Source organism: Oryzias latipes, chromosome 22 (assembly GCF_053564925.1).
Source record: "Oryzias latipes strain Hd-rR chromosome 22, Olatipes_Hd-rR_3.1".
Classification (NCBI taxonomy): domain Eukaryota; kingdom Metazoa; phylum Chordata; class Actinopteri; order Beloniformes; family Adrianichthyidae; genus Oryzias; species Oryzias latipes.
In genome coordinates, this window is record NC_136258.1 from 24,917,599 (window position 1) to 24,945,078 (window position 27,480).

At 40.5% G+C, this 27,480-nt stretch overlaps 1 protein-coding gene across 3 annotated transcripts in view; it reads left to right on the top strand.

The window, feature by feature from the left end:
• Positions 1–27,480, top strand: part of ppp2r3a (protein phosphatase 2, regulatory subunit B'', alpha) — a 59,330-nt gene that overhangs the window by 14,845 nt on the left and 17,005 nt on the right. Inside the window, exon 2 of one of the 3 annotated variants that reach the window (XM_020713792.3) lies at positions 19,442–22,783. In XM_020713792.3, coding sequence (XP_020569451.1) covers positions 20,102–22,783 — 2,682 coding nt within the window. In that variant the 5' untranslated portion in view covers positions 19,442–20,101. Of the gene's footprint in view, positions 1–19,441; positions 22,784–24,898; positions 25,077–27,480 lie in introns of those variants that run through there. The other 2 variants (XM_020713793.3, XM_078940848.1) reach the window with 2 other exon arrangements.

The window sequence follows — 27,480 nt, forward strand, 5'->3', positions numbered from 1 at the left end:
AAATTGTGTTTAAACAGTGATTCACTCCTATGTTTTCTTCTGCAACAGCATTGTCTAGAGTTTCACAATGGACAGCAACACGATCCAGGGCTTTGCTGGCGCACACAGGAGCCACAGTGGCTTCAGTGTTCAGGGTCTTGGAGTCAGCTGGGATTGTGTTGTTGTTGTGCAAAAAACAAAAGGTCATTTAGAAAAATCTTCCTGTTTTTGATCTCACCTGTTGCCAAACAGCTGTTTATGGGTGAAAACGTCACAGTGTGAAATTAGCACAATGACTCGGCCTCGGTGGAAACCTAAAAATAACTTTTTTGTTTTGTTGTGGAAATCCTCTGAGTTCTCACGCCCTGAAGTTCGGAGGCTGTGCACGTGAGCGTGCACACCAAGATGCAGCAACACCAGAGCAAGTTCACAGGCGGTGGATCAGAGCCAGGACGCGGATTCAAACTTTTACTTTCATCTTTGGTTATCATTTCATGACATCTCTGCTTCATCCACTCAAAGGAACCCGAAGACAGATCTTTATTCGCTCCTGCCTTGCACTTGCTTCCTCATTCCTTTTAGATTCATTTACAGGGAGGAAAAAAACAGTTGTTTGGTCAAATCATCCTTCTTTTGCTTGGTTTAATATAGAATTTTTAAGTGTAATTGACAGTTTGGTGTCTTTAAGGTCTGCTGCATAAATAGATGTTTATAGAACTTTTACATTGCATTTATACTGCTAAAATTGACAACTTGCAGTTTATGATATAGGACAGTAAAGACTGTTTGGAGTTTATGTTGGTTGTTCCATCTCATCTTGTGCTTTCTCTGAACATCCATTAAAAAAGAAATAAAAAAGAACACAAAATTCCTTTAAAGACTGGGGGGCTTCATGTTTCCAAGATCCAACATTTTTCTGTTTGTAGATGTTTATAGAACTGAGATGAGTTTCAAACAGAAGTCAAGAATGCGAGGAGAGTGTGAATGTGAAAAAGGACCTTAACACTGAAAAAAGACATGTGAGGTATTTATCATTTAGGCTGAATCAGGGAAACTCGGGCCACTCAACCCACAGGCATCAGGAGATATTTATAGGTTTTACACATCAGGATGCCACTGCTCTCACTTTGCTTTTCCTATGGGACACTTCCAGGATGAAGGCCCACAGCTAAAAACTCCTCTCATCAGCTAATAATTTTTTTGTTTTTGGCTTAGGAAATTGAAAGCATTTATTTACCAATTTTAGCCCTTTAAAGACTCATACCAATAATAATTGAGTTTTCAGTGTTTTTTAAATGTTATTGTAGAATTTTTCTCATATATAAAGAAAAGTAAGCTTAAGATTGGATTTTTTTGAGTATTTCTTTATTTAAATCATTATGAATTAGTTGGGCACAAGCTTCCTGCTCCTCTCCATTCTGATGCATCTGTGTGTAGACAAATAGATCAGTTAACGTCTTTGCTTTCTTTGTCTTTGCCGGCATCTGGGTTAAAACTGTCCAGTATTACTCACCATTTTTGTTCCCCTGGTAATGTTAGATTGGGGAGCTGTGAGAGGCTGTAAGATAGCCGTAGAGAGTGTAAACAAAAGGATTATGGGAAATGATGGAAAACTTTCTAGGCGCCAGTGGTCCTGCCCTCAACTCAGAGGTTAATTTCTGATGAACAACTGCTGATCTGCAGAAACTGCAGAAAACGACACAGTTTTTAAAAATGTAGGCTAAAAACGGCTTAACGATAAATGAAATAGATCAAAAGTTGATTGAAATGGGACTTTTACTACCCAATCAAAACAAAATCATCTGCTGCATATCGCTTTGGGAGAGTAATACACACAACTAATGTTTTAAAAAAACACGTTTTCTAAATTTCCCCTACCATTTTCCGTAGTGTTTCCCTGTGTTTGGGGTGTTGGCTGATTCAAAAAAGTACATTTTCAGTTTTCATGTCAAAACACAAAAGCTCCTCTTTTTCTGTGTTTAAGACTCCCCATATTCAAACCCAAAATCAGAAAATCTTTTCTGCTAACTTTCAGTGTTCATCCCAAATAATTTAATGGGGGAAATGGAGAGTGGGGATGAGGAGAAGTGTTTAAAATGAAAGAATGATGCTTTTCCCAAAAGTAGATTAACAGAGGGGAACAAGAGTCCCTTTCATGACTTTATATTTTCAAAGTTATTCCTTAGCTGCAGACTGAGACGTGGAGTTTGAGATGACTGAAGAGGCTGTGCTGGATAAAGCAAATCCAGACAGATTACAAGTGTGCTTCTGTTTGTGGTGGTGGTTAAAATCCAAGCGGCTGCATACATGCAAACGTTTCTCATTGTATTTTTGGCTAAATCCCAATGCATTCATGGAGTTTACAACTAATGGTAGTTGGTTTTGCGTGTCTGTAGCGTACCGTCTTTATCCCCATGTGTGTGTGTTGGCGTTTACGTGTAACAACAAACAGATGTGCTCTTTGAAGACTTGGCAGTATACAGACAGGATGACTGTGTGTCTGTTCTCTCTGTCTGCCTGGAGAACTTGAATTGGAAACTTCGTCGTTCTGCTGACTCCCTGTCATGTGGAAAGATGCCGTCAGCCGAGTATACATTTATAGCATTTACTAGCAAGCCGTGGCAGAAAAGGAGACGCCTACACACCTTCTTGACATGAAGCATTTACCGCCTTCTCAACTTTTATGCAAATATGCACACAAGCAGAAACCCAGCAGAGGATGGCAAGCTGTCGCTCCAACGCGCATTAATGCGTGAGGAGCAGCAGACGAACCCTTGAAAGCCCCACACTGGATGAAGCAAGGAAGGCTTCATTTTAACGCAGCAGCTGCAATTTATTGCAAAGCCTGCTGCCACCAACTCCTAACAGGGATGATAATCTGCTGTCTGCGTTAATTGATTCTTGGCATAAGATGCCAATTTCTCATACGCCTGAAGGCTTTTTTTTCCTCCTGGAAAGGGAAAATTCTGCTAAAGGTTTATCATCAACACTTTTAGAGAATAAGAATTTAGTGTTTTCAGATAAAAACAGGGTGGTTGGAAACATTATGTTTTTGTTTTTTATGGATTTAGGGATATTTTATGTTTATAGTTTGTAGCCCATCCATCTATTTTCCAAATTGGCTCAATCCCTTTTTTGGGTCACAGGGTTGCTGGAGCCTATCCCATCTTATAAAGGGTGAAGGTGGGGTACCTCTGGACAGGTCACCAGTCAGTGTTTGTATCTTCCTCTAAAACGTTCTTTCTAATCTCTTATTTTAATGATTTAAGCCTAAAAGCAGCATGCTACTGTGCTACTGCGGCTAATAAATTTATGAAAAACTGGTAACTAAAGGTTTAAAGATCTATACTCTTCTAAAACACCTTTCTACACATTCTACCAACATTTAAAGTTAAAAAAATAAACCTATCTTTTAGTCTGGAGGGAAAACCTTGTTTTTTTTTTAAGCTGAAAAAGAGGTACACTGCATTTTTGTTTGTATGTTTAACTTTAAATATGGTCCATTTATTGGTGATTTACTGCAGTTTTTCAGACAAAACGTTGACCAGATATTTATTTATATTGAACTTATAACTATAAATGAATATGATATTGGATCAGTTTTATTTGTTCTAAAATGCTCTTCCACGGCTTTGCTATCGGCTGCTGTTGAGACCTACGGTGGCCCCGAAGTGCAAATTACATCAACAAGTCACTACAAGCAAAAACATATTAAAGATCACAATGACAAATCAAAACAATAAAAAAACCAAAAATTACATTTTAAAGATCAAAAGCAAACTTTAGAAACCAAAATGTTAAGAAAGAACATTTCAGCAGTCAAAAGAAAATGTTAAAACATGAAGCAAAACAAGAAACCAGGAAAGTTAGGTACTATGGGAACATCACTGATTGGATGAAGATCTTTTGAAGAAGAAGAAAAGCAGAAGGATGTTTTGCCCAAACTGTGGTAAAAAGTTGATTACGCAATCACCAAACTTTGGCAGAAGCTGTGGCCAGAAACTTAAAGAAATATCATCTGTTAGAAGACATTGCCGAATAACTTCTGGTTTAAAAAGTGAACAAGTGTCATCATCCAATCAGTGATGTCCCATAATGCATGCCTTCTCTGCTTTCATATTTGTTTCAAGGCTGTAGGGTGGCACAGTGGTTGGCACTCTTGCTTCACAGAGAGTTTGCATGTTCTCTCCATGCATGTGTGGGTTTTCTCCAGGCACACCAGCTTCCTCCCACAGTCCAACACATGCCTCATGGGGTAATTGATTACTCTGAATTGTCCCTAGGTGTGAATATGTGCGCACATGGGTGCATGATTGTGACCCTGTAAAAGACTGGTGACCTTTCCAGGGTTTCCTCGTCCTTCGCCCAACTGTGTCCGGGTCAGGCTCCGGCAGCCCTGTGACCCTGTAATGGGTACAACGGGTTCAGAAATGGGTGGATGGATATTTGTTTCGGTTTTTAATATTTTATTTTGATTTCTGCAAATTATTCCTAAACTTTCATTTTGTTTCTTTTTTTGTCTTCTGGAATTTTGTTTAGTTTTCTGAAGCATAATTAATTGTAGTTTAATGAATTCACAGTTGTGATCTTTAATATGTTTTTGCGTTAAGTGATTTATGATTTGCACTTCCAGGCCACTGTAGAAACCTGATCTGAAAGCCTTTTTGCAAACTTCCTGTTAGCACTACGGGGCACTTTTAAACTTTATTTAAAAATTGTAGAAACTTTGAGTAAAGCCTTGATTTCAATTCCCCTTTACCCACTAAACCCTGCTTACAACAGTTGTAATGCAAAAATAAAAGCACATTTTTACCTATCCTTGTTATCTACATCAAAGCTGTTCACTATCAAAGTTGATCTCCTTGATGGCAGCATCAGTTTTAAGAAAATGATACCATCATTTGCATTTAAAAGTTTCTAATCCAGCTTTTAGACTCAGAAGAGCACACTCTGTGTCAGGCCATTTAAAAAAACGAGAACAAATGTTGATTTTTCTATTTTCTTTCAGAGCTATTCTCAATAAATAACTGTATTTATAGTGCTTTGAGTTTGACTTCACAAATGACACACTTGATTCCAGTCTATAATTGCCATGACTGTTGGCAGGCAGTGTCAGTGTGTGTGTGACTTGCTCAGCTACGTGGCAGTGTGTGCGTTTAATACTTTGTGACATTAGTTGGTGTGATGATCCAGGCCTGCAGCCAGTTAGAGCCACAGTAACAGCCAAGAGTTCCCCGTCTGCCTTTGAACTCCTGCTATAATGAGAGAACGTTCTTTTCTAGGCTCAACCCGGTGTTTGTGTGCGTGTGTGTATATATACACGTGAATGAGTGACATGGTGAGTCATGCATGCTGTAGCCATTAGCCATTGTCTTTATTCTCCTGACATGCTGGCTCATAACCAGGGCTCATGCTGTTTTCATCCATTTCCAAGTATGAGGAAGGCATAAAAGTGCATTTGTGCGTCACCTCAGCTTTAAAAGTTCCTGTCTGCAGGACTGAAAGGGCTGCACAGATGCACCGGTTCTTGAACATGTGCAAATCTACATGCATGATAACAGCAGTCTGCCCTTTTGAGCTCTCCCTTTGACTCCCGCTTAAGCATTGAGTCTAATAAGCCATGCACATTGTGAATTTTGCTTTTGTGCCACCAAAATTACAAACAGATGTGCAACTTGACAGTAGAGACACATGTGCATGTGGCCTGCAGCTATACGCAGAAGGCAGAACACACACCCTCGTCTTCATTTTTTTCTGTTTGCTCTTGTTGTGACCAAACCCAGCTGGTTAAACAAACCCCCTTTCTTTCATTGTCTTATTCTTTTGCACTGAATAGTCAGCAAAATGTTTTTTACTCAGATCTGGAGCCAAAAGAACGTTAATCCTTTAAGAGAAAATTTATTTAAAGTAAACTTTTTTGTTTGGGGAGTAATACACCTATTTTTAATCAAATGTTTTCTAAATGTACTCTACTGTTTGGTTAACATGGTAAAAGAAAAAACTGTTATAATGCATCAAGAAAGTAACTGTAAAAGAATGGACAGGTTGAACAAAAAAAGGGAAAAGACTTAGATATATGAATTAAACATTTTACATTCATTATTTTCTAAGAAAAACATAGCTTTGTGTTTGTTTTTAACACATTAATTCCCACTTGAATTATTATATAACAAATGCCACAACAAAACACGAACTTATTTAGGAAAAAATATTGGTTGAGCTGAAAATCCCATCATAACCTTCTGAACAGAAACAATTTAGAAATGTGACTGAACTGTAATAGTAAGTATGAAGTTTATCAAAAAAGTTAATCAAATTTATCGTAAATGTGAGGACTGGTGCCTTTTTGCAGTTCTTTCTTAATCCACGTTTCCACTGAGTGGTACAGTCCGGTACGGTCCGGACCGGTCCATTCTTAAATGAACCCATTAAGCCGGACCGAACGGTACAATGTTTGGATCCCCAATGGTTGTTGGTCCATAGAAAAATGGAATGGACCGGCGAGGGTGGAACTACTGTTGATTGGCTGAAGGTCATTACGACAAAAGAAAGAGGCTCTATCCGTCTTTGCTGCCCGAAATCTTCTTTCAAACAGCATGTACTGCTTTTGTATGTATCTAGTACCAAAATCCAAACATGAGACAATGAGCTGCTGGTTGACCTCTGTTGTTATTAGCTTCACCCTGCATTTGCCCTGACGGTCCAACTTGGAGTGGAAACGCTCACCTGCTTTGCCTGGACCATTCTGAACCGGACCGGACCGCTCACTGGAACCGAGGCTTTAGAGTCCTGCTTTGTTTAGTTCTGTTTTCAGGATTTAGGGTCACTGCGGGTTCACTGCGTCACAGTTTTCTGTCACGCCTTTCTCTTTACCACTTGTTTTTTTCTTGGTTGGATTCTGTTTGTCCTGTTTCTTTCCTGTTCTAGTTTAAATCTAGCTATTGCACTCATGTTGTAGTTTGTTAATAACGTTTTTTTCTATTCAAGCCTAAATCCATCCTGACAAAAGGTGTGTTAAGTATAGGCTGAATGAAGCAATGCCCAAAGCGGAGGCTGCAGGCACTAAAGTGACATTTCTTTAGAAATTGACTGACAAAAGAAAATTTTTGAGTGGAAAGATGATTGAAGGTCAGTTGTTGTTTTTTTGTAGGGAATGTAAGCATGCACCTGATGGTGACACCATGCGTCTCTCCTGGCCAGACACACTGAAAAACACCTACTTATGTGTTGAAAAGCCAGCCGGACATTTAACATGACTCCAAGAATAGAAACTTAAAAGCAGTGGAGAAAATAACCCAACAGATGACAAGTTTGTGCATTACACTTAGTACTTGGGTGGGTGTTTTTTTTCATCTCACAACACATTTTATTTTTAGAATGTCCAAGTAAACAAGCAATCCAACTACTGTAACCGAATTGAACGCAGGCCTAACTTTCATCCATAACTGTAATGAACCTCATAAGGTGTTATATGTCTGGTAAATCCCCGTGTAGCGCCTTTACTGATTCCATCTCGCAGACTAATTTGCTTTCGCCGTCTGTTGAGGTTTTTCTCAGCTGTAAGTTTATTAGAAAGAGGGGAGGGTTGAGGGAGAGGTGAGGCAGATCCAGTTTTATGGTCTTATTTGTATGGTGGGCTGTAAATAACCCCCCCGATTGGTTGAAAGTGGCAGCTTGCACCAGTGTCATCCTCTTGTCTGGTCCTCGTCGATCTCTTCAGAGCAATATGTGGCTCTAGTTCGGGCTGTTGTTGTACGTCTATAGTCAACAGTTTAAACTAAATATGAAGTTTAAAAAAAAGGGCTGCACGGTGGCACAGTGGCTAGCGCTCTTGCCTCACAGCAAGAGTCCCCGGTTCAAGTCCTGTTGCTGTTCTGAAACAGAACATCAGTGGGGGACCTTTCTGTGTGGAGTTTGCATGTGTGCGTGCGTGGGTTCTACGGGGTCGGCGGCTTCCTCCCACTGTCTAAAAACATGCTTCATAGGTTAATTGGTCACTCTAAATTGTCAGTGAGTGTGAGAGTGAATGGATTTGTGGAATGTGCCCCTACGACAGACTGGCGAACTGTCCAGGGTGTCCCCTGCCTTTTCCCACAAGTGGAGGGGATAGGCTCCGGCAGCCGCGTGACCCCGAAAAGGAATAAATGGAAGAAGATGAAGGAATGAATATAAATTAAAAAAAAGGTTCTTGTGTTTTAATTATGATTATGTCGTTTTTTGACAAAATTAAGCAACCCCGCCCACACGTCCCGTCATCCATCCACTTACACTCTCACCCGCTGGCTTACAGCCCCTCACAACCCCAACTTGGAGCTTGTGGCCTGCTGATTGTAGCTTTTACATCACTGCTGCAAGCTTTTTCCAACAGCATTTCCTCTTCTGATTTTGATTAACAACGATTTGAATAAAGAATAAAGAAATGCAAGTTTTGTAATATTAGTCCTCCGTCATCGACAAAAAAAATGCAACAAGAACACGTTGAAAATACAAAACCATGATTTTCATTGGAATGGGTTAATGCAAAGCAAATGACGAAAGAGAAAATGTCAGGAGGGTGAATCATGGTCTGACCAATTCTACTAATAGTGGGTAGAAATTAGAACCCTTTCAGGATGTATTCTCATCCAGAACAAATCATGGAAACTGTGATTATAGGGTTGGTAAAGTGGGACGAGGCTAAGTCATCTCACTCATCGCAGAGGCTGGTGTGTATCTTATTCCGTTTTTTAACTCCAGATGTTTACAACATTAAAAATGGAATACCTCCCCTTCGTTCAACTATAATCTGACATCCTAAAGCCACTGGGGTTTTTTTTATCGGCTTGGTGCAAACAGGAAACATTTACAAAAGAATCCTTTTTCATTGCCTACCGTGATATAATGATGCATCCTATCCTTACAGCATCATAACTAACGCAGATTTTTAACTGGTATCTATTCAGCTGCTGCTGTTTCTGTGCTGCCCTGTGGTTTAAACGTGATGCTTTGTCATGGCGTTTCAGGAACTGAGTGAGCGAACCTCACAACGCGCAGGCGCAATTCTAACCGAGCGACCCCGCATTGTACAACTGCACGCCTGCAATCCTAACTGAGCCGTGATCCTGCGCGGTCAATTCTCCTTTGCGCTCTTGCTTGGATTTGCGCTCAGCGTTAAGGGGGCGTTTTTGTCACTTGGGGGCAGTAACCTTTCTGGTTGATCTGATTGCAGCGGGGCGGGACTTTCATTTTTCAGAGCAGGGGGGGTTAACAAGCGGCTCTTGAGCTGCATGCGGCTCTCTGCCTTTTATCATATTTTCTATGTACAGTACTTTCACAACCATAAGGCGAACATAAAATCAGAAGAATGACAGACCTAAAGTTTAGATCTATCATTCTTCTGACTTTTTCCTTACTTGGTAACTAAAGTAGACATTTTTTTATTTTCATCCCCTCAATGTTATGGTTTAAATTTAATGTAAAAACAGAATCTCTTGGGATTTTGGTCCTTGGTTCGCCCCTTTTCTTGCAATTCTGACTTTGTGTCAATGTTTTAGGACGTCCTAATTCTGGTAAAACTGCATTGCACGTACCGAAGAAGTTCTTCTAGCTTCACGATGATCAAAAACTGCTTCTCCAACTTCAAGTTTTGAATGTACTCTTGTGTGTTTTGTTGAGCAGTTTTTAAAAGACACAGAATAATTGCCAAATTCTCAGCTTTTGTTAGAAGTGTTGGATTTTTTTTCTCAGTCTTTGCGCAGTAACTTTTAAAATCCTAAATAGAGGTGTAATCTAATATTTTTAGTGGTACTGTGACGTACCGAAAAAGGACTGTTGTTACATTGATGTTTAATGGCTGTGATTAGCCACGACTGGAAACAGATCAGTCTAACCACTGGAGTTTTGTAGGCGATGATGGACATGGGTCGCATCCCAAAGTCCCAATTTAGATGCAGTTTTCTTAGACTGTATCTGTGACAGCGGTGGTGCAGGTGATCTGGGGGGTTTGTGACTCAGCGGTGGGTCATGATGACCCGTCTCCCTGGCTCAGTGACGATGGACCATGGCGACAGGGGTTTGCGGTCAGAAACCCTAATCTGCTCCTCATATGACCCTCTGATGGACAGGGACAGCAGTTGACAGACTCGCACAGCACACACGTGTGAGCCAGGCCTCAGCCCTCCAGAATTACCCTGCTCTTATAAGGATTTCTGTGAAAATCTTGACATCTACTCTAGGCTTGCACAATAAATGGATAATGCATCGTCGTGGCAATACACATGCTTAAAAAATCTTATGACAGCTTAAAGTATTTAATAAATAAATTGATCCCTTTTATCTTAGATACCTACCTCTACTTTTTTATTTAAATAAAGCTGTTGCATTGAAACGGAAATGATGAATAGGTTGTTTTTAGTTGTGTTATATGGTCATGTACCACAAGTCATCGTCATCGCAATATTGATCATCAATATTGACCGTTGCAGGTTTTCCTCACATTGAGCAGCCCTAATCAGCTCTTTTACTCATTATAAGTACCATGAATAGTCTATATAGTTTCGTTTATCGTAGATCCATCTCCAAACAAATGAAATGCTTTTAGATAAGTTTTAGATCACTTTAAACTAGGATAGTCTGAATTTTGTTCTTTTTAATGACATTTTTATATGAAAATGTTATTTTTAGTCTCCACGCATGGTCTCAACTACATGGAAATCCTTTGCCTGTCTTTCTTTGTTCTCTTCAAATGTTCAACATTTTGAGATCCTTCAGTGTTGTGACTTGAGGAATTGAACGTCTTGTTGCCTTTAGCTGCAAAATGTTGGTTTGTGGTTGTCTCATGTCTGCTGTCGAGTGTAAAGTGTCACCATAAGGCAACGCACTAAACTATGCACATATTGAGAAAGGATTGCCATGAAATGACGCAAAAACAGTTTGGAAATGTTACTATTATGAAACCGTTCTTGTTTTTTCTTTTAGAACTCTTATTTTCCAAAGATGTTGCTGAAAAGTTACAAATTAGCCCAGTGCAGGACTGTTCACTTTTAGCAGCAACTTTATAGATTTTTTTTTTATTTGTGTGTGTTTTTTTGGTTGTTGTTGTTAAATAACTTATGCTTCTTTGAACTACTGCTTGCCCTTATGTAAAACTGTCTTAAAACTGTAAAAAACCTCTTTAAGAAGCAGCTACATTGAGTGTTTGGAACAATCAGGAACAAAACATTCAGCTCTGACCGCTGAGGAACATGGGAAACCTCCTGGTTTGGCTCCTTATCGTCTCACTCTTGTCAAGCATGTGCAAACACTCAACACCTTTTTATGAATCCGTTTTTTTTTTTTTTTAAGTTTGTTGTTCTTTTTTTTCTTTTGTCACGTATGTAAATAAATCTGTTTTCTTATGTGGCCATGCAAGAGTTCCTGAAACATGAGCAGATCATTGCCACAGACTCATTTTCATATTCCTACACGTTAATTGAAGATGTCTGGAAGCTGTTTTGGGGGCTGTTATCTGCAGTCTAATGAGCTCAGGTTAATCCTGCCGTGAAAATTCCTGATTATGCATCACTGGAAGTTGAAACAGGATGAGAGAAGGCCTCCCAGCTGATAAAAACTTGAATTATTACATTTAAAAATGTTTTAAATGTTCTCAATTTTTTAATTGAATTGACACAAAACTTTTTCATTTTGAAATATATTTTAATTATATGATCTAAAACTAAAATAATATGGTCATAACTCAATTGTAGGTTAATTTTTATGACTTTTACTTCATAAGATGTTTGGCTCATCATTATATTACTAACAATGCAGCATAAACTACCTGAATACATGTACCTCATTAAAACACCAATCTCATTATTAACTCTTTGACAGAATGTTGGGAATTCATATTTGTCCTATTAAATTAATAGACTTTTGATGATCATATCAAAAAGTTAGAGTAAATGGCGCAGCTACTGATGATGATTATATTTATAAGCAAAGAGCAGTTTTTCTTTCTATTGGTTTGATGATGATTCCTCAAACACTCCAAAAGGTAGAAGTGCTCACTGTCACTTGTTTATTGTAGTCAGACGCAGATTTGTTTGTGTTTGTGGGTCCTGTGGGAAGCGGCGGGAGTTCGCAGCTTGCCTTTGGCTCTGGATGGTAAGTGGCTTGCTGGGTAAAGTGTCTAGTGGCCGAATTCAGGTCAGCCGTCTCCGTGCGTTACGTTGGATTTATTTGTGCGTCCTTTGTCATCTCAGCCAGTGTGAGTGTTTGCTTGTGTGTGTGTGACTCTATTCACACAAGCAGAAAGAGCCCAGAAGCGTAACATCAGTCTGAATGTGTTTTTGAAATGAACGTCGTGCAGCGACTGGGTTACAGCGAGCTCGAGGCCAAGCAGGATGCAGCTCTGTCAAGCTGTTTTATAACAGCTTCCTCTCATTCATTACGTCTTATTTTGCTATGAAGCTGCTGTCTGGGTTGGAAGTGTCCGATTGTTGTGCACATGCAGTTGTGTGCAGGTTTTGGAGCTTATGCCAGCCTTCATCCTCTGTGGATTATAGAACTGCATATTTACAGCTTCTTTTCTGCCCTCTGCAGAGCAGCTGTGCGATCAGAGCGGTGTGCTGGCCTTATAAGGTTAAGTACATATAACAAGGAAACGTCTTAGAATAAGAAAAGATGTGAGTCACTGGTTTCTGCGTGTTCACAGAAACTAAAAAAAAAACCCATCCTCTTCTCTGGCCTGAAAGAACTCCCTAAAGGAGTATATTGTGTGTTTACATTGTGTGTTGGTCCGTGTGCAGTCCTTAGGGATTCATCTGGTCCTAATGAGGTGCTGAGCAGTCCACAGTTGTGAAAAGGGTGATCAGCTGGTCCAGCAGTGGAAGAGAAACAAAGTCAATTTTTACAACGCAAGTTTACAGAAGTACACAACGGTACCAATGACCCAGTTTTTTATTTTATTTTTTATTTTGAGATGAGAGCTGAAGGACTTTTGTGTTGGACATATTTTACTTTAACAACAGGGGTTATGAATCTTCAGACAAACCAGAGGTATGTCTGAATAAACCCCTTTTGTAATCGAGACCAAACTTTATTCATTTTAATGACCCATTTTAACCAATGACCCAGTTTTAACAATCCGAGGAGCGTAAAAATTCAAAACCGTAATGGTTAACTAATGATTATTCTTAAATGAATCGCATATTTGTAGCTGTTTATTGATGTAGCTGTGAAAGCTTATTTTTCAAGTTGGATTTTAAAACTAAAGAATACACAGTTAAGAAATCTGAATAAAAAGGTTAACTGAATCCAACCTTACATCATGTTTGCAGTGATTTTACCATTAACTGTTTAAATATTGATTTTTATTTTGAAGGTGTTTATGAGCTTGTTAACTTTATAAATCAATATAAATGCTAAACTAGGCAAATTCAGAGTTCTAATGCTTTTTCAATTTCATAAAAAGCCATATAGTCTTTGTTTTGTAAATAGTAAAATAGCAAATGTCAAAAAAAAGAAAACTCTCCATATGATGGATCATTTTAATATAGTTGAGATCTTTAATCCCAAGCAAACTTCTGCAGATGTTCTGCAGCTCTTCTTGGAAAATGAAGGGATGCATGAGACCAAATTTCTCTACTTGCTTTGGAAATTAAAAAGTATTTCTCCTTTTCCTGGAGGAAAACATCCGGATCACCTCCACTGATGCACCTCCAGATGTTCAAACAAGCTCAGTGTGAGTTTTTTCGGGAATTTCCCGAATTACCAGAATTCTTACAAAGCTCATTTTGCCTGTTAGTAGTTTTGGTCATTTTTCCTTAAACCCTAAAAAAGCCAGTTTGTTTGGATGATCTGTGGATCTCCTGCTCCGCTCTGCTCTTTCTCCACAGGGATGGGCGACTTTAGTGACCATGCTGCTGTGGGTTCTACCTTAATTTTCTTCCAAAATGACCTTCAGATCAACTGAAAGACAATTTATTTGCTGTTCTAATGCCTGCTCATATTTATTTGTAGTTTTGTATATTTTAAGACTGATAATATTCACTGCCTGGTCACTGAAGTAAAAGTGAGGTGCCCTGAACAGCATTTACTGGTATACAGGAGTATTTTGCTTGGAATATATATTTTTAAATTGGAATTTATCCTTAAAGCTGCCTGAATCATAATAAAAGCGCAAACAATATTTTTTTTTCAGTAAATACAATTGATTTATTTACCACAAAACAGTTACAAAAAATACAACACGACATTAAAAGGGGAACAGAAAGAAGAAGTGTATTATTTATGCCCCTTTTACATAATTAATAAAGCCATTGGTACACTTGTTTTCCTCAGAACAATAAACAAAAAGAAAAGAAAATACAATAGATAGTGAACACCAACCAATTTATATTCCTTAGCTTCTTTAGACCTCTGTATTTATGTGCTAAAGCCCAAAAATGAAGTCGTTCTTCCTCTTGTGGAGAAACTAATGGCTGATGGGACGTTCACCTTTTGTCACAGCATCAAGTGAACAGAAACCAAAGGGTTGTAAACCAGAGCTCTGTGTGTCACTGAGAGCTGCTCGGCTTGACAACAGCAGGACCTGCATGTGCGAGCGGCGATTCCGCTCTACGCTACCTTCTCTGACCTGAGACAGCACTCAGCAGCAGCAGCAGCAGCAGCACTTCCACCTCAGCAGCTGCCAGTGTCTCCAGAGTGCAGTGATTTGTGTTGTTAGCCTGGGTCTCCAAGTGTTCGCCACATTCCCACACTTTCACAACGTCGCACTAACGGAGGAGCAATCTGGAAGCTCCTTATTAGTCGGATTAAGCAAATCTGTAAACTGGATAATCAGACCAGATGTCTTCATTCTCCATAGGAAGTAACTGATGTTTTTTTGCCATGTTTTCTTCGTCTGTTTGTTTAAAACCCAGCTCCCGGCTGCTACCTACTTTCCTTCACATTAGTCCTAATTTAGGCCTGTTTGGACACGTTTACCTGAAGGATCCCTCGGTGTATTGTGTTGGATATCCTCTCTAAACCCCATCTTGCTTGTGTTCTGGCTCATCCACAGACATCTGGTTTACATAGAAGCTCATCTTTTTCGATGAGAACTAGCACAGCTTCTCCCTCCTCCACAAAAGCAACCTCTCTGGCAGCATATGGACTTATTTTTTTTGTGATAAAACAGAATGATGGAAAACATGACTTAGAATTTTTTTTGTTTTCTCTCCAAAAGTTAACCTTTATATTGTTGAGGGTTTTTCTTTCCTTTCTCTGGTGGTGACGTGGAAAGTAACACAAAGTGAAAAGTGACCAGACTTGACAAGGACACTGTTTAGCCTCCAGATGATTGGCATTTGATTGATGCTGAGCTGATGAAGCAGCTTGAACAGGGAGCGCGTTCAGAAACACTGATGTGTGGGCTCAGTGTGAACCAGACACCGAAAGGTTAAATAATTCATGGGAGGATTTCAAAAAGAGCACCAAAAAAAAGTGGGTCAGAACATCAGTTACTTCATTGTCTGTCTGGAGAGATCAATGTGTGAGACTTCCATTATGACAGGAAGTAGCTGTTTCTCTTTAAATAATAAAACATTTGAAGGAGTTTTATGTTTGCTCTGCAAATAATTTGAGCCTCTGTTTATGCAGAGCTTCATCCGTGCGTCAAAGTTGAATTTATTCCCTCATAAGAAAATGAAGAGAAAGAGCTGAGACACCCATTAATTTCGTTTATCATCTTCTCCTTACGAAGAAAAAAAAAGATGAGCGGATTTTTAAATTCAGATATGAATGATCACGTGCTGTCGTCGTTTCCTGAAAGCTCTTGATTAATCGCCGTTTTTAGCTTATCGAACTTGCAATTTATGGACGCTTCAAAATGACAAGCAACTTATGTCCACCTCCCTCCGGAGGGTTTGGAGACCGTTCAGAGAAAAAATCTGCTGGACTTTTGCTCAGAAAACGGTCAGCTGATGGAAAAAGTCCTTAAAACTGTGCTAGAATGTGACTCCATCTTAAGTGTTGTTATTGCAAAAGTCTATTCATACTACAGTAATTTTATTCTATTCATACTGTCAGTATTGGTATTAGTAATTACTTTGGTTTGTTTTGTACAATTCTTATTTCATGTATTGTGGGTTTGATTTTGTGTTTATTTCTGAGGGGCGGAAACTTTGTTTAGACCGTCTTGCTTAGAAAAAAGTTTTGGTTGTAGTGCCATTCAACTGAAGGAGTTCCATATGACAGAAAGATGAATAACAGGAGTTTTCTTCCTCTCTTTTTGGTGTATGTGGCCCAGGAAATACATGGTTTCAATGATTTTGTTATGGACGTATGAAAAATAAAATCATCAGCAACAGCATCTAATATATTATTATTTAAACTCATCAGCAGAGAATGCTTCCACGCCTTACTGAGGCTACGACCAAATATGGAATATAGCCGCGTCTGTAAGCGCCCTAACTTTTGTTTTAATATTTTCCACTAAAGATTTTGGCTTTGAACTATACTACTGGGATTTGTAAAAATGTGCTTTAAATGTTTCTGATGGCACTGAGCTTTCCTCTCATCAGCAACAGAGATTGCAAAAAAAAAAAAAAAATCAGCTTTTTTTTTTTTTTTTTTAACAGAAGCTTTTTAAAGACCCACTCCAATCATCTTTGGATCATCTATTGTAAAAGTATTACCAGTGAGCTTTTATTTTTGTTTATGCCATTTTAGTCAAAAAAAAAAGTTGTTTTCTTGTGATATTAGTGTCTGCAGAGCGGCAGGAGTTCATTAGGAATTCGCCTTGCTGTTGTGGGCGGGACGTTTGGCGCTGTGCAATCCTGCTCACCTCCTGACTGTTGCTGAGAGCTCTATGTTTACATACTGTCCCGCTTGCTTACAACCCCCAAACTAACACTACCAGTACAACAAAATTGGCGAGCCAAATTGGAGCTGTCCAGCTGTACAGTTTAGAGCCAAATGTCAGCTAAGACGAAGAAAACGAAGATGTACACAAGTCTATTTCTCTACAAGTGTATTTTCTACATAACAAATAGGTTATTTTTCAAAAGGCATATTTTCATCAGCTCCTGATTCACAACAATTTTACATAAAGAAATACTCAAAAAATGCTGTTTAAACCAAATTTTTCTTTACATATGTCCTCCATCATCAGCAAAATCCCACAAGAACATGTTAAAAACACAATTTTCATTGAAATGGGTCTTTAAAAAGTCATAATTATTTATTAAACCATTAAAAAAAGAAAAACTTTTCCTGCGTTGTCTTACAGAAGTCACTGGTTTATTGGAATATTATATCATAGAGTATTTGGGGATATTTGCTCGAGGTGAAGTTTTTATGAGAAGATGGGACAAAGAAAAACTCCTGAGATTTCTTTAGTTTTTAAGTAAATGTTTTAACTAAAAAGCAGATTATGAGTCAAATAAGGACTTTGGATGCATTTAGCTTCATGCAGTCGAAAGAGACACCAGATCAGATGAAGTTGATTTCAATTTGCAAACTGATTTGATGGCAAGTTGTTTCAGTCAAAATGCACACCTCATCTTTTACTCAGTTTGTGTACGTTACTGTTGCTTTTTTTGTGAGCATAAAAACTGTTCTTCCGACTGTGTGTGTTTTTGTGCAGGGAGCTCTTGTACGGACACGTCTTGGTTTCCTGTGGGCATGTTTGAGGTTCTTTCTTGGGTCTTGTTCATGAAGATCCATTTGTTCCAAAAGGCCTCTTGGCCCTTTACCAAGCACACACTCATACACCCACCCACACATACACACACACACACTCATACGCAAGGGAAACAGTGGCTTTACTGAAGAAGCTCAAGAGCACTCGGCGCTTCCTGCTGCTCACAGACACACAGGCATGGCCAAACGGGCTGGTGCGTGTGGCTGATGTGAATAATTGAGAGCTTCCTGGTGGAGGTCAAGTGGAGGGGCTGGTTTTGGTGCTGTGGTTACTGTAGACGTTTTGTTTTTGTGCAGCAGCTCCAGAAGCGGCCATTTACAGAGACATAAACAGAACAGACGATGCACCAACAGGAGGAAGTGGTGTCATTGTTTGTGTTAACCTGAATTCAAGAAGATGATCGACGTCCTGCAGTAGTCAATTTTCAACAGTTCCACTTCCAACTTGCCAGGAAGCATGATTTCCTGCTGAAGAGCCTGATTCAGCATCATCCAGCTGTGTTAGAAAAACGACCATAGAAAAGGATGATACATGAATGAGTCGAATGTTGTTTTTTGTTCCTCACAGAGTTTAGGCGTTGCCAAGTTTCTCTTTTTACGCTTTTGATCAGGAAAGTTTGTTTTGCTCTGTTGAATCCTGCAGCGCACATCGGTGCCCTTCCAGCTTTTCTTCCTGTGGTTATTCTGATAACTGCACATCCTAAAACGTTTCCACCCTTAATACCAGCGACGAATCTGTCTGACAAACTTTAGCAAGTAAGCATTTTTACTTTTATTTTTTAAAGTTCTGCTGTTGGAGCGTTGGTGTGTCTTTTATCATATGAATGACTGCTAAATGGAGGTTTATAGATCCACTCTAATCAAAATTTTTAAAATGTAGTTTTTTTTTTAAATGATGATGGACATATAAATAAGATAGACAAGATGAATGTATGAATGAATGAATAAATGAGTATTTATCTGTTCAAATTCTTGTGAATCAGGAGCAGACGGAAAAAAAGCAGTTTGAAAAAGGGCTTTTCTGTGAGGTAAAAAATATGCTGGGCGGGCACTTTGCTCCGCAAAGGGAAGGTGAAGGGGCTGTGGGGTATCTCTGCACCAACGGGTCTGCCCACAACTCAGAGGTAAATTTCTAATGAACTACTGCTGCTCTGCAGAAACTATGTCCTGGAAAATGACAGGTTTTCTTTTATTTTGTGCATGGTTGAATGGGACAGTTAAAGCACTTTGGGCATTCAAGGAAAGCAGAACAGAACCTTTTCTCTCTTTATCATGTTCTTAGAAACGCTGTTATTTTAATTGGATAATTTAAAGCCTTTGGCTTTACTTGAATCCATAGCTGCTTTAAATAAGTGAACAAGGTTCAGTTGCTTTATGTTAAAATGTCTTCAAACAAAACATTCTGAAGGAAAAAAAACAGGATTACTATGAAAAACACTCCATCAACACACATTTTCCTTTCTTTAGACCAAAACAAAACAGCTTGTAATGAATAGATCATTAAAATGTGAACACATTTTGAGAGTGGCTGTGGCTCAGATTTAGTTGGATTAGTCTGAAAAGGCTGATGCCCAATAGTTGGGAAATGTAATTGTAAACAGCTGGATTGATGGTAGACATGTCGGTCCATGTTTAGCACTTTCAGGCTTCATGGGAGATGTATATGAGCTTCCTCAGCTTCATAGTGTTCTGAAAGTGCAAATGCAGACCAGTGCTTTATGCTGTTTGCACCAAGTTGAGACACAGTCCTCTGTATTTTGATTACAATTTCACTAATGCACTGTTCCATTCTGTTCCCTCTTTTTCTCTCCTTTTGCAGGTGGTGCCATTCAGACGAAGCCACGTAACTGAACTAGGGATTTTTGGGAAAAGAAGCGTTCTGTGATCCTGCCATCCTACAGTAGCGTTGGAGTCAGCAAATGTTTCCCATCTTTTCAAGAAAAGGGTTTTTTCAATACGAGTTCAATGGATGTAAAAACCTCTCTGCCCTTGGATTAGGCCCCTGGAGCTGTGTTTTTTTCAAAGCCCCCGCTGGATGTTTCACTGCCACTATCCTCCATGGTTGTCATTAGTGGCTAATGAGCTGCTGCTGCAGAGGACAGGAAGAAGCTGCCTGTGGAGAGAGCTGTGCAGCTGTTATTAAGAGGGCTCCAGATCCCCGAAAAAATTGTCTTTGCTTCTTTAATCGAGCTTTAAAAGCATGAAAATATGAGTTCAGGAAATTGATGTTGTTTTTTTTCAGATGTTTTTTTTTGCCACATTTCTATTTCTCAAAAAACCTGACTCAAAAAATGACTCCAGTTGGATACAAGGCCATTTATTTCAGCAAGATGTTTCAGATTTTGAACATAAATTGTCTTTCTCCAAACACTGACTATTTTAAAACCAAGTAATAAAAAGGAGAAGGAACTTTTTTTAAGCACCAAGTATACTACACATACATATCAGTTTGCTCTGCCTATGCTATTCTATCTAAATTATGGCAGCTGCCTATCGTGTGGTTGTAAGCAGTGTTAGCTGTTACAACAGCGTAGTGGTGGACCGACGCACGCACTCTCATGCTGTGCATTACTGCTGTGGGCCATGTGGGGCGCTGTCCCAGGGCCTGGACTGCGCCATTGCGCACCGCAGCACATGCTCGGAGCTTCTTGTGGCCCCCGACCCGCCATATAATGACCTCACCAGCTCCCCCATTCACACCAGTAACTTGATCACTCAGCAACTCCCTAACCACGGTAAACTTTGTGTATCTATGGGGGCTATTCATAATGGTGGACTAGAGAGAGCAGGCAGCAGTGGCAATTTGTCTTTAGGGGAGGACAGCCCGACATGGCGAGGTAAGAAGACCCCCAGTGGTGGTGGATCAACTGGGAACTTGAGCTCTTTTTGTAGCCTGAAGGACATTACTGAAGAGGCCATCAACCTGGCCAGCGGGAAGCTCAAAGAATTTTCTTTTGACAAGCTTCGTCTGTCCTCATCAAGCCATGTCACTCTTCGTAAAGGTCGCAAAGTCCGCCCGGACTCTTTTAATCGTCGCTCCACTGACCTGGAGATCATCTATGGTCACTTCAGTACCAACTCTATGACAAACATGACAACTACTAACATATCAAATAATTTGGTAACTTCTAACGACGAGAACACACCTCCATTTATGTTAGGAAAAGGAACAGGATTGGAAGAGACAAAGCTAAACGGTAGTTCAGCCACATTGTCAGCAGTCAACAAAGCAGGCGGTGGATCAACAAGCAGTCTTTCAAGTATTGGGTCATTGGACCAGAGTCTGAACACAGTTGCCTCTCTGTATCGCACCACCCTCGGGGAAGAGAACCTTATTGCCCGTCTGTTGGAGAAGACGCGGGCAGAGGCTGCTAGTGGTGGTGGCGAGGACATTCGTGCTTGTCTTGACATCCTGCTCAAATGTTCTGAAGACTTAAAAAAATGCACTGACATCATAAAGCAGTGCATCAAGCGCAAAGCAGGTGGAGGTCCGGAGGAAGGGGGAGCAAGTCCGGACAGTGTTTATAGAGCTGTGATGACCCGACTTAGCTCCTACCTGAAGAGACTGCCTCTAGAGCTGGAAGGTCTTGGAAGTTTGGGGGGCAGTGTACAGGGGCTCCAAGGTGCACCTGGGGGTGGGCACAGTGATCTTGCTGAGCTGGTTAACACTCTCCATTCCATCCAACAGGGTCCTTACTCACCCATATTTGGCAATGAGCAACCACCCCGCTATGAAGACGTGGTGCAGTCACCTCCCATCCCGAAGAGTGTTACTATTTCAACTTCAACTACATCTTTAAAATCTGATTCAATCCAGAAAGTAGCAGTTCAGAGTTTAACCCAGTCAAAGGATACTCCACTCACCAACGGACTGCAGCATGCACCCAATATTTCGGTTTCTCAGAACACTCTGTCCCTACCACCCTTAACATACTCACCTTGTAATTCCTCTTCAAGTCACTCCCCTTTACGAAACTCCCCGATCCCGCCCTACACCCACACTCCCCCAGCGTCCCCCATGGAAGCCCTTTTTATTGAGGAAGAGGAAATGGAAATTGGAAAGACTTCAGAAAATCCCCTGCAGCAGATACACTCTCCATCTAGAGGGGTGAACAATAATCTGAACAAAAATGGGACTATTCTGGGACAACAGCTGCAACCCCACACACCTTATAACTCCTCAAAACCTATGGCTTCTATCTCTGGCTACATCCCCTCTTGGCCTCCTGCTGCGACAGTCCCAACAAACAAAGCCTCCTCCCAGAAGAATGAGGATATAGACAAGCTACTGATGGACTTAGAAAATCTGTCTCAAAGTATGAGCCACCCCAGAAACACTGAACCTCCACTTCCTGTTAAAACCAGAAAGAGGGAAGGAAATAAAGCTATTATAAATGAGTCTTTCACTCAGCCAAAAATACCCCAGTTCCAGGTTCCAAATCCAACCAGCCAATTAAGCATCAACGGTCACAGTCCAATGACCTCCCAGAGCACTACTCTTCCCCAAGGAGACATCAGTGAACCTGTGACTGAGGAAGAAGATGGGGCGCTTTTGTTAAGAATCCTGGAGAGCATTGAAAGTTTTGCCCAGGAGCTGGTGGATTCAGGAGCAGGGGGTACAGGGAGTGTAGAGAGGAAATGTGGAAAGGAGAAAGAAGTAATGAGACTCCTACAGGACACACTAGTCCCATCCAGTAGAGCTGATACCCCAGTAGAAAGCATTAACGCAACCGCTGCTTCCACCACCCCATCCATTCCCACAATTGAAGTGACATCTATGGTGACAAAACAGGGTGAGGCAAATGCATCCGCATCCATTCCTGTGCCTGTGGTGTCTGAGACAAGTAACAGTACTGCTGAGGAAGCAACATCTGTACCTGAAAAAACTCTACAACCATTGCCTGCACTCACACCAGTTCCAGATATAGTTGCAGAAGACCCTACAAATGAGTTTAATTCCAAACCCACCCCTGCCCCAGCAGAATCTTCTCATTTGCACCCTAACACGCAAGTGGAGGAGCAATCACCTGTTGTCTTAGCTGGCGTTTCAGTTCCTGATCCCATACCGACAGAAGAAGCCATAAGAGAGACTGCCATCCCGGTTGGTGAACTTGCAGCTGCTTCAACCCTCCTCATCCAGCAGATCCCAGAGGTAATCAGAGTAAGTCAAACACAATCAAATGGGCCAAGAGTGATGCAAACTTTGCAGTCATCTCTTTTAAAACATTCCACAATAACTTTGTTTATTTTTTAACCCACTACATTTGAAGTAGTTGCAGAAACGTAGGTGTTTTAGGGACACATGTTATCTCTTTTGATTTTCTCGGGTTTTCTTTGGAAGTTACTGCATTTAGCCATACTCTTCCCAGTAAATATCAAATGCCACTGTGTAAGCATTCTTTTTGCAGCACGCAAAGCGCGTAAGTCAGTCCTGGATAAATAAACAAAGCATTTTATTGCTGCTAGAAGGCTGATGCAGCTCCAACTGATGGGTTTCAGTGATTACTGTAATTAAGTGCAACAGACATGCCAATTCAGCTTCCCTATCCTAGGCTTGAATGGGAAAGGCTGAAGCTCTGAATCATGGAGCATAATAGCTCATTGTGTTGGGAGATGCCCTTTGTTGAATTTTCCTGGTTTCTTGCTTGTGTTTTGCTCTGCAAGTGTGGAGAGGATGACTGTTTTGCTTTCCTCATGGTGGCACATTTTGAATAGGGATTTGGGGATGTAAGAGAGTGAGACAGAAGGAATTGGAGCGTGTGTTTATTCATATTTGCGTGGATAATGTACTGATTGCAGTGTTTAATTCCAAAAAGTAGAGTTACCTCAACCTGGCTCAGACGGTAGGTGTTCAACCGCTTGTTTTAGAGTGGGCTAAACATGGGTTCCAAATTATTTCTGTTTTTCTTCATTTGTTTTGCTTTCACTCAGCTTTTTCTGTTTGTTTTTCTTCCATCCATATTTCTACCTAGTGAATTCCCTGCTGTTTTATGTGTTTATGCTCTGAGCTGTGTAACCTTATGCCCTTCTCAAATGTAGGGCATCTATTTATGAAGTTACCATGGTAGCTTCCACTGTCGGAACTGAACAGCCAGCACACAAACGTCATTATACAATGCTGTTTCTCCCTCACTGTCCGTATGCACATCCATCCTTCATCACTTTTTCAACCTGCTTCTCTCCGGCCTCAGTTTGTTTGGTCTCCTTTCTACCACTCAGGGCTATTCCTCTTACCGTCCTTTCACCTTCAGTCAAGAAGCAACCCAACGTTGACCAGCACTTCTCCTCCTGCCCTCTGATTGGCTGCTCCGATATTTTGGGATGGTTGAGTAACAGTTGTTGCTGTGTGCAGGGGAGAGAGACCTCACGAGGGCTGCTGATTGGAGCGTGCTAGGAGGGGGTCAGGAAGGGTGGGGCTGTTGGAACAGCAAGTGTTAATGGTATCGTTACCCCACATCCCTGGCTGAACTAGGTGTGAGAGAGACCTAAATCTGTCCGCCACTCTGTACTACAGCATTTCGCTAACAGACCCACTGTCGCCACAATGTAAGCAGAGCTGCATGCAGCTGTGCAGCGACACCGCATGTCCTCCAGTGTTTTTTTACATGTTTGCAGGCATAAATATATGAATGCAATTTCTTTTGTGGACAAATGCATGCATATGTACACACATTTTACCAACAGAAAAGTTTGTTTTCTTGAAGTGCGAGAATGTGTTTGTTGGCTCAGTGTAAGTTGACTCTGTGCTACTGTGGGTCACAGCTGAGTTTGGGAATAGCTCCCAGACACCCAATACCAATACTGGCACTCTGGGAATTATGCTAATATTCCTCAGCGCCAATCCCACCCCCTTCCTCAGTAATACATTAAACTGCCAATCAAACTGCAAACAAGGTAGGTCTTCTCACATGCAGCTGAAGTCTCACGCTGAAACTGCAGACAGTCCACTCGGGGACATTTGTAGCTATGTTTCCCTTGGCACGTTCAAGGCTTTGATGGGGACTTCTGCTAAGCCCCGAGGATGAAACTGGCCTCGATAAGTAGCATCTCCATCTCTGCTTTGCAAGTGTTTATTGTTGTTTCTGCTGCTGACACACTAATACAGGGTTTTCTGCACCTGTCAGAGCCTACCCATTAATCTCCACGGTGACAAGGATGGCAACGGAAATAAATCAGAGGCAAAACTACATCAGTCAGAGAAGTGGCAGGAGTGAAGCTGAGAGCTGGGTTACTTTGCGGTAGATTAGGTAGATGTCCTCTTCATCATCTGTCCTTTGGGGATTATCAATGACTAAATTTAACATGTATGTTTTTGCTCCAGTGCTGTCAGCGCTGACATGATTTACAGATGCATTCCTGGCTGCATCCAGTGCTGCCAAAGCGATGGTTCAATCAACCCTCCCGCATGTTTTTGCCAACTGCTTCAGATGTTTTGCTGCTTTGCAATAATGCTGGTAGGTTCAAAGCCAGCTCTGCAAGTTTTTCTTTTTTCTTTTTGAAAATCACCTAGCTATAATTTTTGCAGAGTATGACGGAAAATCAATAAAGTTATATTTGGTTTTAAACAAAAGAAGTATTTTACTGTATTTTCCTGAGAATGTCGCGTTTTTTTGCATTGTCTGGCCAGGGGTGCGACTTGTACTTAGGAGTGTCTTATATGTAATTCTAAAAATTAAGGAAAACTTCACTGGGAAAAAAAAAGACTCTGGAAGATCTCATGTACTCAGAGATGGAGACGTGGTTACCAATGCTTTCGTAGAGCTCTTTAAAATAAATAAACCTGATCTCTCAACATCATCCATGTCTTCTATTGTAAATAAGATATACAGTCAATCCTTTCATGTATTGATCAGGCTAAAAATGTTAACAGTGGCTCCTCCTACTCGCCTCTGGAGCATCAAGTTTATGAACACATTTTTGGACTAGCATTGAATCTGACGTGCATTTTTGATGCATGCAACACGTTTGGTGTGGATGCAGCATTACGCAGGGCTTGGCAGAACTGTTCAGAAGCATTGGACTTTTTTCTCAAAAGTGCGACTTATACTCCAGTACGATTTATGTATGTTTTTTTTTCTTTATAATGCATTTTTTGGCTGCTGCGACTTGTACTCCAGAGCGACTTACAGTCAGAAAAATAAAATAATTCTAGCGTATTTTGTTGGCAAGAGAAAACCTTTTTTTGAAGAAAAAATTAAACATATTGTTTTAACAATTGGTTAGCAGTGTCTGTCTGCTTGCTTATTTACATTGGAGTGACTGAGGATACCCTTGTGGGTACTTGATGAACTGCACTTGCATTTTGATTTTTAAATGTACTTCATTCCGGAATTCCAATAACTGCTCTTGGGTTGTGCCTCAAAACACACATGAAGTAATGAAGCTCTCTAGTTTTGTGTTTTTTTTTGTTTTTTTGGGGGGGATGGGGGGGGGATTCACAATTCAACAGTCATCTATCTGTTGACCTAAACATCAGCATTCAGCGTCTTTTAAAAAGATGAAGTTTATTAATAGTGGGTGACAAAAAACTAAATGATAAGGAACAGTGAAGACAATCACACCTGAACTAACACAAAATCCTGCGTCAGCCTTTCCTGAACATGTTTTTTTAGTCTAGAAAGAAAAGCAATGTGTCAACCTTTAAGACAGAAAATGTGCGTTCTTGACTCGAGAGGATTATATAGACACCATTTACTGGGTGGGGGTCGCCACCGATGACTGCATTTGTTGATTCTTGGCTGGCAAGTGGATGACATCATTCCCCTCCTGCTTGTACAGGAAATGAGGTCACAGCAGGAAACTTAGCCAAGCGTGGAAGGTTTGAACCAGGGTGGAAACGCACACATGAATACATTCACACCTCAGATTTTTGGGGGTAAATGTTTGGTTGTTATGACTGTAAGGGAGTTTAAATATAGTTTGTAGTTCTAAGCAGAGGTTTGATGATGAAATATGGACGAGTATTCGAAAGGGTTCATAAAAAGATTCCTGCATCCACTCCAACACATCAGGAACAGCCCTCCACCAGCACCACCTTCCACTCCCATTTTGAGCTTGGAAATCCTCCAGCTGTAATGTTACACTTACAAACTTCTATATAGTTTTCAGGCTTTGAGTTAAATCTCTGAGCCTCCCTTTGGGTCACCATGGAAACCACCACAACATGTTTACAAGCTGCAGGTTGGTGGTGGGACTCCCAGAAAATCACTTGCTCACATGTGATTAGTTGACAGACCCCTTCAGATATTACCGGCACCTGGGGAGACTGAGTGGGGGCAGAAGGATTTTGGATTTGTTTTGTGAACTGTTGTAGGCGTGGTTGATTGTCTTTCCATGTGTTGGAGCTTGCCAGTGTTCCTGAACGTCATCACCCCTTTAAATGAAGCTTTCATTCACTTCACCAGAGGTTTTCCTACAGAAACCTCCCTAAGAGTGTTGGATCCTCTCAGCTTGTCCTTTCAGATTTGATGCACACAGGATGTTGGTTGTGAATATGGATTTAGACGAGAAGGTCATTTGATTAAGGCAGCAGTGAGCATCATCTTTCAGTCCGGTGCGGGTAAAGTTTAGTAACAGATTTGAAGTTTTGCTTTGTCTGCTGCTTCCCTCTAGTGACTCTCAGGCTGAACTGTCTAAGATGCTGCAGGGATCCAAATAAAACAGAGGATGGACAGCGCCATCCTCTGGAGGTTTTGTGACTAAAAAGGATTTCAGAATATGCTTTTCCTTTTTCCTGAAGAAAGCATGAAGTAGATAAATGAATTCTGTCAACTCAGTGTGCTGTGATTCTGGATTTAAGGACAGGAGGGAAAGGCTGAACTAATTTGCTTGCTTCATTTATTGCATTCAAATTTATTT